This window comes from Balaenoptera borealis (genome assembly GCF_965194805.1).
Source record: "Balaenoptera borealis genome assembly, chromosome: 11".
Taxonomy (NCBI): domain Eukaryota; kingdom Metazoa; phylum Chordata; class Mammalia; order Artiodactyla; family Balaenopteridae; genus Balaenoptera; species Balaenoptera borealis.
Window position 1 is genome coordinate 107,902,325 of NC_138868.1, and position 13,201 is coordinate 107,915,525.

General features: G+C 44.6%; 1 protein-coding gene across 3 annotated transcripts in view; it reads right to left on the bottom strand.

The window, feature by feature from the left end:
* Positions 1-13,201, bottom strand: part of PRDM10 (PR/SET domain 10) — a 105,166-nt gene that overhangs the window by 4,614 nt on the left and 87,351 nt on the right. For all 3 annotated transcript variants that reach the window (XM_082343066.1, XM_082343065.1, XM_082343064.1), the window contains 8 exons: positions 12,215-12,394; positions 11,248-11,358; positions 10,008-10,208; positions 9,215-9,358; positions 8,577-8,747; positions 7,205-7,345; positions 4,810-4,978; positions 1,059-1,162 (listed from right to left, as the gene is read on the bottom strand). In XM_082343066.1, the coding sequence (XP_082199192.1) occupies positions 1,059-1,162; positions 4,810-4,978; positions 7,205-7,345; positions 8,577-8,747; positions 9,215-9,358; positions 10,008-10,208; positions 11,248-11,358; positions 12,215-12,394 (1,221 nt within the window). The remainder of the gene's footprint in view (positions 1-1,058; positions 1,163-4,809; positions 4,979-7,204; positions 7,346-8,576; positions 8,748-9,214; positions 9,359-10,007; positions 10,209-11,247; positions 11,359-12,214; positions 12,395-13,201) is intronic.

A 13,201-nucleotide genomic window follows, 5' to 3' on the forward strand; every position in this document is an offset into this window, starting at 1 on the left:
ATTTTCTTCCAACCCAGTTGAGGACCAATAGTCATGAAGACTCATATACTTTCTAAGAAGCACATTAAAAAGATGATTATCTACATGTATATATATGTATACGGATCTAGGAGGTTCATTATAGTTATTAATTGAATAGATCTTTATTGAGCATTTGCTATAGCCCAGCCTCCTGTGCAAAAGCACTGAGGATAAAGAGATAAAGACAAAGACCTAGGTTTCAAGGAATTAATTGCCTACTGGGAAAAGATAGTAAACCAATAATTAAAATAAACTGTGCTACCCCCTATGTTCATAACAGCACTATTCACAATAGCCAAGACATGGAAACAGCCTAAATGTCCATAGACAGAGGAATGGATGGAGAAGATGTGGTACATATATACAATGGAATACTACTCAGCCATAAAAAAAGAATGAAATAATGCCATTTGCAGCAACATGGATGCAACTAGAGATTATCACACTAAGTGAAGTAAGTCAGAAAGAGAAAGACAAATACCATATGATATCACTTACATGTGGAATCTAAAATATGGCACAAACGAACCTATCTACAAAACAGAAACGGACCGACAGACGTAGAGAACAGACTTGTGGTTGCCAAGGGGGCTGGGGAGGGAGAGAGACAGATTGAGAGTTTGGGGTTAGCAGATGCAAACTATCACATTTAGAATGGAGAAACAACAAGGTTCTTCTGGATAGCACAGGGAACTATATCTAATCTCCTGGGATAAACCATAACGGAAAAGAATATTTTTAAAAATACAGAAATTTTTAATGTAAAGAAGAATGTATATATGTGTAAAATTGAGTCACTTTGCTGTATAGCTGAGATTGGCACACCATTGTATATCAACTACACTTCAAAGAAAAAAGTAAAAAAGAAATAAAATTAAAAAAAAAATAAACTGTGCTATAATATAGCACCACAAGAAATTATAGGAATACAGAGGAGGTGCCTCTAACTCAGATGTGAAGAGTTTGGGAGAAGATGGGGGAGGGCGAGGGTGGTGCAGCGTGGGGAACAGGAAAACCCTCCAAGCAGCACAGCTTACTGGAGTCACCGCCTTCACTTGGCCAGTGGTGACCGGAGTTGCCACGCCACTGTCTGTAATCACAAACTGACCCGGGGGGAGCGTCATCATCTGAATCTCCGATGCTGAAAAACAGGAAGGAGCCATAGTTCAGTGGTCTCAGATTTTAATACAAGTTGTAGAAACAAATACCTAACCAGTGACCACATTCCCTGCTGAGTCACTTTCCATGGATTTGCTTGCTCTGAGCGTCTTAGGCTGATATGATTTCTTGATACAGCAAAAGAACCTCTGATTAAGAATTGATCACATGAGGCTAGTAGAGAGTTACCAAATGTCGGAAACAATCAATGCATCTCCTTCAAAATGTGGCTTCTGAATATCCAGAAAGACAAATACTCAAAAATTTTTAAACCTTGAGATAAGTTACAAAGATTCACCTGTTAGCTCAATATTTTTATCTTTTACAGTCACATTTGATTACTGGCACAATGTATCCACTATTGCCTAGCAATCACAACTTAGTCTAACATGAATTTTACTTCACTACCGTGTTATTAAAGCTAATTAAAAACAGAGTTCACCCTAGCACCCAGTTGACAGCCTCTAAATCACATCCTCTACTCAAAGGAACCAGGACTTCTTGGGAAAATGGCTGATTCCAAACCTGGGTCAGAAATGTACAAGGTGAGCCTGGAATCTGGTGTCATACCAGCGTGTAAGACACTATAAAAGACTGCAGAGTCATGTGGGAAAGATACAGAAAGATGTTCCCACTAGCCAAAGATGGGATAATCTGAGCATCAACAAGGATAATGACTGCAATGTTTTTTTTTAAAAAAAATAAATTTATTTATTTATTTATTTATTTAATATTTGGCTGCGTTGGGTCTTCGTTGCTGCGTGCAGGCTTTCGCTAGTTGCTGCAAGCAGGTGCTACTCTTCGTTGCAGTGCACGGGCTTCTCATTGCAGTGGCTTCTCTTGTTGCGAAGCACGGGCTCTAGGCACACGGGCTTCAGTAGTTGTGGCTCACGTGCTCTAGAGCACAGGTTCAGTAGTTGTGGTGCACGGGCTTAGTTGCTCCGCGGCATGTGGGATCTTCCCAGACCAGGGCTCGAACCCCTGTCCCCTGCATTGACAGGTGGATTCTTAACCACTGCGCCACCAGGGAAGCCCTGACTACAATGGTTTGAAACACATCCAGTGGGTTGAAATTCACAAGTACCCAGCGATACTAAGACACACACACGCCCGGCATCGGTCACCTTGGATAATACTAGGAAACAACTCACTATTTTGAAAACTGGTAAATAAAGGAGATGAGCCAAGTATTTAAAGCATCTCTTCTGCCGTTCCTGTACAAATTGTACCTCAGAGTAACCTGATGGTTAAGGTGAAATTGTTTTCGTTATGGAAGTTTTCTAGCTATAAGTATATAAAGAATGATAGAATATGACAACTTTGCAATCCCTATTGAAATAGTGGAGCAAAGGAAAAAGACAGACAAGCATTATGTGCCTCCCGATGGAACTACACACCAACCGCTATGGAGTGTTTTTGGGGAAAAAAACTGAACCTGAATCTGATCAAGCCTCTAGGTTTAACTGCCCATCTATAGGAAATAAAAGGGACAGAGGAAAGCATCTTAAATGACAATACAGGGATGTCAACAGCAAAACCCAGAATGTGGGGAACTCTACAAACAAATGACCCAGTTTCTTCAACATGTTAATTGCAACTTAAAAGAGAGAAGGCGAGCACATGTATTAAAAGAAACTCAAAAGGTATAATCGATTGCAATGTATGGCCCTTATTTGGAACCCAATTTGAAAACCCAACTATTAAAAAGACATTTATGGGACTTCCCCGATGGCGCAGTGGTTAAGACTCCGCACTCCCAGTGCAGGGGGCCTGGGTTCAATCCCTGGTCAGGGAACTAGATCCCACATGCCGCAACTAAGAGTTCGCATGCCACAACTAAGGAGCCCACCTGCCGCAACTAAGGAGCCCGCCTGCCGCAACTAAGACCCAGCGCGACCAAATAAACAAATAAAATATTTTTTTAAAAAGACATTTATGAGATAATCACAGAAATATGAACACTGGATATTTGATGGTATTAAAGAATTACTGTAATTTATTTTTAGGTGTGATAACGACACTTACAGTTGTGGGGTTTTTTAAAAAATATTTATGGATGAAATGATATGAATTATTATATAGTTGGAGGACTGGGAGAGGATGAGAGCATGTACGTATCAGATGAGACTGGCCATGATAACTGCTGAAGCTGGATAATGGGTACAGGCGCGCTCATTATACTGTTCTATTTTGTGTGTGTGTGTGTGTGTATCTATATACACACACACACACACACACACACGTATATTTTTTTGGCCGTGCCGCGCAACTTGCAGGATCTTAGTTCCCCCACCAGCGATTGAACCCAGGCCCTCAGCTGTGAAACCACGGACTCCTAACAACTGGACCGCCAGGGAATTCCCTATTTTTGTATATTTTAAACTTTTTTCCTAATAAAAATTTTCAGATTGTTTCATCAAGTTGGAATGCTAGTTCTTACTATTATTACAGTGGCTGTCAGCATCATTTCCACGTTCCTCTCACAGGAATTAAACTGAGTATAAATGTCTATCTATTTACCAGGATTCTATTGGGATTTATCACGAGGAGGAATCCTTCCCTGACAGAAACTAGACTCAGCTCTCATTGTGACCACCAATATTTAGGAGAATAGATGGTAAAGATAACTAAATGGTAGCGTTTGAGCCTGGTCTCCACACCAAATCTACATAACACAGCCAAAGATCAATCACAGCAGAGACGGACCCAAAAAAAGAAATCAGTAGTAGTAGGAGAGAGATCAACACAGCCCTTATTCCTCCTAGCTCCTACTACTGAGCTCTAACTGTTACTGTTTCTTCCAGATCTTCAATGATAAGGTCTCAAACTTTTCAGCTCATACCCAAGGCTGTTGTCCCCACCAAGATTTTTTACCTGTTTGACCTTTGGCAGCCAGGCTAAACTGCTTCTGGTAGCACTAACCTCAGGGTTTTGAAATCAGCTACTCATATATCTATCTCCACGAGATAATGGTCTCTTTGAGCCCAACACTGTCTCGTTGGGAAGGGCAGCACAGTGGGCTGGTTTACAGTGTAAACTCTGGAGCCAGACTGCCTGGGTTCCACGCCTCCGTTTAGTAGCTATGTTCCTTGGACGAGTTGCGCTGTGTCTAAATTGTCTTATCTGTAAAATGCAAGTAACGATTGTACTTTCCTAGGAGGTTGTTGTGAATACTGGATGTGATATGGATGCAGTTTAGAATCATTCCTGGCACATGGTAAGAGCTTGATGAAAGTTAGCTAACATTATTATTGCGTGGTGTTACTTATACGAATGTCAGTATTAATCTTTCGTACACGCAGGGTCTAGCACAGTGATATTCAGTAAATATTGGTGGAAGAGGTGAATCATGACCTCATACCCTCAATCCACCTACTCTATTACTTAAACCACCTGCCTACACGTCCTCCAGCAATATTCCTGAAGTCTTGGAAAAATGTCATTTCAGGGTGGCCCTGAATCAGACGCCACCTTGAATTGTGTCATGAAACTCACTGAAGTACAAGCTCTACAGAGTGTAGAAAATGGCCAATGATCCTTTAAGCCAGAAAATGGATGATAAAGCTGATGAAATTCCTCCCCGTGGCTGCAGGTTCCCCACCCGCACCCAGGAGGGCCACCCTCACTTACAGTAGCCGCGGAAGGAATTCCAGGCATTGGGGAGGTACGTGTGCTGGACCGTGGTGCTCTGGGGCTGCTGCTGGAGGGCCTGGCCCTGCGAGGAGCTGCCTGCAACCTGGGAGGGGCTGAGCCCCTGCTGAGACTGCTGCGGGGAGGGGCTCAGCGGCTGCCCTGCCACCTCGAGAGAAAAGAGACCAGGATGCGTTAAACTGTCAACTAGCCACTGAAGAAAGTACATCGTGATCATGGGGACTGTAACACTGAAGGTGGCGCTGCTAAAATAGTAATATTTTAAATAAGAACAGAATTAATGGCAAGCAATCATAACAAGGAAATCCTAATTAGTTTCCAAAGGATTATCTACAAGGGTATCCAAAAACTTAATTTCCGTATGCTTGTTATAAAAGTAAATGAAGGAAAGTATAATTATCTTCATGACATTAAAAAAAACCTGAGAAGCCCAATAACTTGCCGGTGTCACAAAGCTAACCTGTAACACAAACTGAAGTAGAACCCGGAAGTCAGAATCCCCATTGATGTGCACTGGATACTCCCCCAGTTAGTGGAGATAAACACGGGGATACATCCCACCTACAGGATAAAGCCCCCGCCCCACTATCTGCCATTCAAGCCCTCCACGCTCCAGCTCCGGTGCTGTTTGCAAACACCATCTCCTGTCACTAACCTACACAGTCTTTACAAATATACCTCAATTTCCCACCTCTGTGTCTTTACTCACAGTGAGCGCATGTTCAGATCATAATGCTTCCCCAGCTACCATATCAAAATCATACCCCTCCTTCAAGACCTAATTCAAACACCACTTCTACAAAATTTTCCTTGATTCCCTGCTAAACAGCGTCTTGCCCTCACCTGAACTCCACTAACCTAATGACACATCCACATGGTCCTCAGACCCAGGCCAGAGGGAGCCCTGCAGGGATCTTGGCTGGCCCTTCTCCAGCTGTGCCCTTCTCACGTGAGGCCTCACAGACCTTGGAAATGGCCCTGCACCCACTTCTGGGACCCGCACAAGTCTCTTCCCTAGGCTTGGCCTCCTGCAGGGGTCCTGTCTCCTGGATGTGGCCCCTCTAACAGTATTCGGGCACCTGGGACCAAAGGGGTGGCCATGGATCGCCATTTGCAGGGTTGTGGATGGAGCTGAGACACATGGGATGGGGTGTCCACGTGGTACACAGGCCCTGTGAGTGCGGGAAGGAGCCTGAGTGAGGAGAAAGGGGAAGCAGGCTTGGGGACGGCTGTCCCTGGGCCACCTCATCCTGACAAGGAACTCTGAGTCTGTCCTGGCCCTCCAGCCTCGGCTTCCTTTGAGAAACTTAGAAGTGTGAAGCTAGTGGGCGTGGGAAACTCACAGCCCCTTGTGGATAGAGGCTGCCTGTCCTGGGCTGGGAGAAGTCACCAGAAACCTTACTGGGGGAGTGGGAAGGAGGGGCAATCAGATGTCAAGCATCCCCCCACCCCCCAAGAAATAGGAAGGCAGAGAAAGTGCATGTTTATCCTATGGATTCCACAGCAACTGGAGCCAGCAAAAGAGAGAGAGACATCCTTTCTCCTGCATTCCTCCCACCCCTACCGGGCCGCTGCCAGCGCCAGCCATGTGTTTGGCAGAAAAATGCATTGAATTTTGAATTGGCACTATCCAGGTTATTTAGTTTCCATTGTTACTTTATGTATATTTTTCAATTTTATCATTATGAAAGTACCTATGTCAAGCAGGGAAGACAGAACATGTTTATTTAATGATTTGTGAACTTGATTGAAACTTTTAACTACTCAGGATGATGGTATGCCGGCCTTCATTTGTGCTGTGGAACCTGGGAATGTCAGGGGTGGGTCTACAGGCATCCTTTATGGCTCAGACACCTTCATTTCATGCCCTATTTACTTATATATAGGTGTTATATCCCTACTAGACTCTAAGCTCCTTGAGGGCAAGACCTAGAAAAGTTTCCTGCAAAGACTAAGAATTTAATAAACGTTTTTTGAATGGATGTGTAGCTCTGCTATCTCAATGATAGTCTCTATCACACAAACACAGTAATACTCCACAAAGTCACTGTTCCAAAATTATAGAAACAACCTAGCAATTGCCGACTGTCGTGTAGCCATTTAGAACAGGAAGCAAAGGCCAATGTTGTCTCTAGGAGATCAGAGCCCAGGGCTCCATCTGGACAGGGGAAGCTAAGCACTTAATGGAAGTGTGTCCCTAATACCAACAGAAAAATTGGAGGCAGAGATAAGAGTCTTTAAAGGCCCGCAAAATAATGATATCATTTCCATAGTCAAGGAGACCAGGTCTGAAGATCACATGTCTTTGCTCTTAGTACATCTTCAGGGTCCCTGAGGCCACGTGAACCTGAGACTAGTCCCTGGAGCAGCGTACCTGGGAGGCGGGCGCAGCCGGGGCGGGGGGCTCCGTGACCTGGATGTGTTGCACCTGGATGGCGTGCTGCGTGTAGGTCTGAGGGTCGTGGAGCTGGGCGACGTCCACCGTGGACTGCTGAGACTGGTGAGGGGAAGTGGCCTGCGGGAGGAGAAACCCAGACCCACGCCGATTAAGGTTAAAGGAAAGCCTTCCAGAGCAAAGGTGTAGCTAAAACAACATCCCAGCAGCAGAACAGGCAGGGCTTCAGAGCCAGGGCTCGCTCCCGGAGGGCCCACACTGGGGCCAAGCTGGCAAGCATCAGGGGAGAAAATAGTTTTAAAAATTATGCTTGTTAACCATAAGACAGTAACGCGATTTCATTCTGGAAGAGGAGGAGATGAGGGAATACAGCTCGTAATAAGAAGCTGAATGAGAAGCTCTCAGGAATCAAAAATCTTTTTTCCCTTAAGTTTCAATTAATTTTAATGGCCTACCCTTTATCAGTTAAAAGAGATCAAAGGAGAAAATTTGTTTTCAGCTTGTCACACTTAACCACTAGAACAGTGGTTCCTAACCTTTTAGGTATCACAGACATCAGAATCTGGTGAAAGTACAGACCCTTTTTCTAAAATAATGTACATATATATCATAATTTACAGACAACTTCAGGGATTCATAGATTCCTCCAAAGCCTAAAATTAAGAACCCTCCTATTAAAAAAAAAAAAAAAAAGATAAAGATAGTCAATGACCGTGGCAACTTCCTCTTTCCTGCTTTCATATTAGTTTTAAATTTTCAGAGTCCAATTTATTTCAAAGCAAAATGTTTGTTTATGTGTGCCTTGAGTACATTTCCTTAGTATAATTAAATGAAACAATAGTTCTGGGAGGACTTTTTTCTTTTAGCTCCTGAATCAGTAAGAATGAGGTATTAATTACTTTGCAGAAGGAACAGTTACAACTTGCTACTAATAAGGTACTAATCGATATTCAAAATTCACAGTTATTCCTTACAACCTCCCACTGATAGATGTCATTCGATGCCTGGGTAGGGGCTGATCAGACGGGCTCCTCACCAGGTAGCCCACCTGGGGCCCAGGGTAAGGGTTCAGAAGAGGCTCAGTGCTGGCCTGCAGTAGGGCAGGATAGTGGTATACACTGGAGCCAAAAATCTCTGGATACTACTGACAGAAATCTCTTACACTGCTGAGTCCAGAGCCCTCGACAGCCAGGGCTTTACAAATGTCTTAGACTCCAAGCTGACATGCACAGTGTGTAGGGCCCAGTCCCAGCTCTGAGAATTAGGTGTTTTAGTTGACCCCAGCTGCTGTGTTGGGTGGTGGCAATATGGGCATTCACGCAGGTAAAGAGAAATAAACGCAGGACAGTACCGGGGCCACCTGCACCACTTGAAGCTGTATGTGCTGAGGCTGCTGTAGACCAGATGTAGACTGCGACACAGGAATGTACTGGATTCTCTGGTAGTCCCCTTGTGGCGTTCGGTAATCCGTCGTTAAGGTCTGGGACAGTTCTGTCATAGCCTGGGTTAGCAAGTCTGTTGTCTGCAAAAATCACAAAAAAGCACATCAGCTGATAACACTGCTGCTTGTAGCTATTTCGGTGCTCTGAAATCCTACAAAAAGTTGGTTTGTCTAACTGGTGGGATCATGGGACCACAGATAAGCCCTGAGCTCAGATAGAAAAATAGCCAGAGTTGAGAAGGTGTTGGAAGATTACCTATATACCTGTAGCTGTCTGTCTGTGTCAGGCCCAGGGAGTTACCCCGGAGGTGCTGACAATCTTGCAGTGAACAAGCAGCACTGAGAATTTCCTGCTACTCCTTTTACAGAGAGCTTTGGAAAGCGCCGACTGGGAGACCCAATCGTTAAGCATCATGCCTGGTACAGAACCCTGAAGGGTGGTGGGCTACATCTGCAGCCAATTAAACACCAAGACAGACATGGCCTTGGCACTGAAGCTGCGATGGGCAGCGGAGGACAGGAGTCGCTCTTACCGGTCACGCACTTACCACCACAGTCTCTCCGGTAGCACTGTCTGTAGTTAGAACAGCTGGAGCCGCACTGATCACGGCTGTTGTCAGAGGTGTGTGTACGGTGTTGGGGAGCTGGGCGTACTCTGGATGCTTCTTTCGAATGTGCTGTACCATCTTGGTCTGAAAAGTGATGGCAAAAACCAAGAAGAATTACTAGAATAGGTTATTTTCGATCTTTCTCAAATGCAAGCCCTCCAATGGTTCCTAGGGTCCTTCATGTTATGTTTAAAAAAAAAAAAGAGGAACACTGGCTCTGCCTGCCCTTCCTGAAGCGGGACAAAGGTATGAAAGGGAAAAAAGAAGACGCTGGAAAGAAAGTAAAGACTCGTGTGACCCCCACGCTCTCAGGCAAGGTCAGAATACCTCACAGCATCCCCTGATCCCACCAATACCTGCAGCAGTCAATGACAAGCCCCGCAGCAAAAATGACCCCCTTTTCAAGAACCATCATTTAAGTTCTTACATAGCGCTGCTGCAAGCCTGAGCTCATAAACCACGAGCAGAGAATATTCAAATCGGAGACCCACCTCGGGCCAAGGGAAAAGGAAACCATTCAAGTGCTCAGATGGCACTAATTCCCGGGAAGGTCCACCGTATTCTCTTCCCGTTCTGTGCTATGCTCCCTGTTCTCAGGAAGCAGCTCCTTTAGCCCCCCCCCATCAATTCAGAAGACGCCATCACGGCATCTGGATAAGTACCATCTTCTCTTAAGCAATGTTCCCTTAAACCATGACCTGGGTTCCGACGTGGCCCAAAGCCTTCCCCGTACCTTGCTGCTGTACTGTTTGGAGCAGTGAGGGCAGCACACGGGCGGGGTAGCTATAGTGCCTGTGAGCTGGGTGTGAGTGCTCAGCATGGGGTCTGGTTCTCCAGGGCCAGCAGGACGAAGTTTCCGAATGCTTGGTGGGAGCTCAGCCCCAGGATGGTTCTTCAGAATATGGGCTTTTCGCTTGCTGGCACTTTTATAAACCTGCAAATTCAAAAGCTTTGCCATGAAAGCAGTATATACTTCCACTTTCTTGCTTAAGGCAATTTAACAATTTCATTACAAGGAAATGAGAAGAAGTATTCACATAGTCCAAAATAAAATATATTAACAGATATATTGAAGGATAATGAAGATATAACATAAATCAGAATTAACGTAAGAACATAACATACATATGTGAGGCATCTGCCTTGAATTTATACATCTAAGATAGGAATAGTAAAAACACCTTTACCTTTACCCTAAAGTTTAAGAGGTGAATATATAGTCATAGAAACAATTTCTTTCTTTTTTTTTTTTTTTGAAACAATTTCTTTTAAGGCCAGTTCACCCTTTAGTCTTTCTGTGAAAGCTCTCATGTGATGTACATAGTTGACTACTAGATGCCAAAGAATCTTCCAAAATGGCAAGTCTAATAGCAACTAGAACCTGTAGTGGTGAATCTGTGCTTAAAAAATGTTTCTTACTTTTAAGTTGACACTACTTATACACAGCTTATAACCGATACAGCTGACATTGTATAAGGAAACAATATTACAACGAAACAATAAATGTATATTCTATTCCTGTGTTTTTTGTAACTATGCAAAAATCAAGAATGGAATAGTACAAACAGAGTATTCCACCACAAGACTTTTTCACATCCTACTCAATCTCCTAGAAATCCAAAATCTACTCTATATTTTACAAGTAGGATGACAAACACCCTCATTTTAGAGCTTAGGAATTTAAAACGAATTCATATACTAAGCTCTTGGTAATAAGCCTCTTCTTTAACAGCAAAAATCACAGAGAGAAGGAACAAGAAAAACACAGTTGACTAATTCTTAAGAAAAAAATTTTGGCTTAAAATGAGGCTGCACTTCTAGTCCTTTCTTGTCTGAATGGAAGACTACTGAGAGACAGGGAACCATCTGTTAAGAGAAACTGCGAGATCCTACTATATATTTATACATGCAGACAAACTGGCCCTGAGTGGGGCTCCCACAGAGGTATCCTCCTATGGACGGTTTCCTTTTACCTTATCACAATACTGACAAAAGTAGTCACGGTTGGGCTTTATGATGGGTAGAGTTAACTCTGGCACCTCTTCTATCTTCATGTCTGGGTGCCTCTTTGATAAGTGATTTACCTAAAAGGAAAAAAAGCAAATGAGAAGAGGAGACCCCGTGACAAGCAGACCCTGAAAAAATGTGAGCAGCTGAAAAACTGTGAGCAGCTGAAATTCTCTGAAGCAACACCCCAAAACATAAGGCCTTTGGCCAGGACCAGCACTGCCAGGTCCCTCTGACACCGACACGTTAACAGGAGTTAACAGTAATTCAGCAAATTACTGAAGGTGAATTGGGTTGCTGTGGATCCCACCGATAGCCTTTGACTGAAAGAGCTGCTGGTGGAAAAAAGGAAAATCACACTAGCAGGAATTTCTTTCGAGAATTCTCCTGATGCAAGCGTCTCTTTCGTTATTTAGTGCCCTGGCCTTACCGAGGACGTTGAATGAGATACAGATATATTCTGCAAAAACTGTCATCAGGGCCAAATGAGTCGAGAGCGGAGACCCGGCTCTCCTGGTGCTTCAGCTAACCCGGTTCGCATACCCTGCCTTGGCGGAAAGTCCCCTCCTACTGCTGTGTCATATCTGGAACAACTGGTGTGGGGGGCTGCAAGGCAACGACCCCGCCAGAGAGTACGTTCGGGAACACAGAAGAGAACAGGAAGAGGCAGCACAGAGCAGAGCCGGAGAGGGGCAAAGCAAAGCAAAACGAGCAACGAAAAGTGATCAACGGACCTCTTCCCAGAGACACCAGAAATGAACCATGGCAAAGGCGGCAAGGGGCGACCAGCGGGGAGAGAAGCCCCAAGCTGGGAACTGTTCGCCTCCGCTTTGTCCCCGGCCAGGGACGAAACCCAGGGACAGATTTAGTGCAGAATACTGTGCCAGAGCCATCGCCTGAGCAGGGGCGGGCGGTCCGGAGCCTGGCACTGACCAGCATGCCTCGTCTCCGGAAGCCCATCATGCACAGGCGGCACTTGAACGTGAAGCTGTCGTAGTCGGTGGACGTGATGCGCGGCTTGAACGTCTTGGAGCGGCTGATGCGGTCGGCTTTCTTGGCCTCCCTCTCAGGGTTGTGCATCCTCTGCATGTGTTCCCGTAGTTTGTCTTTTCGCTGTTTACAGAGAATTTTTGAGAAGGCAGAGGGGTGGGGAGTGGGAGTAGAAGATTTTTAATTGAAGGGGTAAAAAAAAAATCAATACAAGTTAGCAGTAACACAACCCACCAGGCTACATCCGAGGACACGGCAACCCTGGCTGGGAATTACTCTGTTCGCTAGCAAGTAAGTGCATTCCAATGAGCCTTGCTTGAAAATGACCATTCAGTTTGAAAGCTACACAATGATTTTTGAGAAGAAAGGTTTTGCATTTATGTAGAAGTGATCAAAGGGCACGTGGAATAAGTTTGGTATTAAGAACTACAAGACAGGGACTTCCCTAGCGGTCCAGCGGTTAAGATTCCACACTTCCACTGCAGGGGGTGCGGGTTCCGTCCCTGGTCGGGGGGACTAAGATCCCACATGCCTTGCAGTGCAGCCAAAAAGTTAAAAAAAAAAAAAAAAAAGAACTGCAAGAGAAACTGATAATGAATGGTAGGTAATACTGGATTTACAAAGCCATGTGTGTTCTCAATTACCACACGTTTTAACACACATAATGACATTCCTCTAAATCCCAAATGAATTTAAGTAAGCATCTCTCATCATATAAATTTAGCCGTTCAAGTAAGCAGTTACACTGCCTGCTGTGGATGGGGCACACGGTCTAGGTCACAGCTCTTAGTCTGATCATCTAATCTTCTAGTGATACATGTTGATGCGAGTCCACAGACAGAAAATGAAGCAGAGCCCGTCCTGAATAAAGACAAATTCCAAAACTGCCAGCTCCCTTATCCAGTGAGGCTCTGCTCTTGGACATACGAT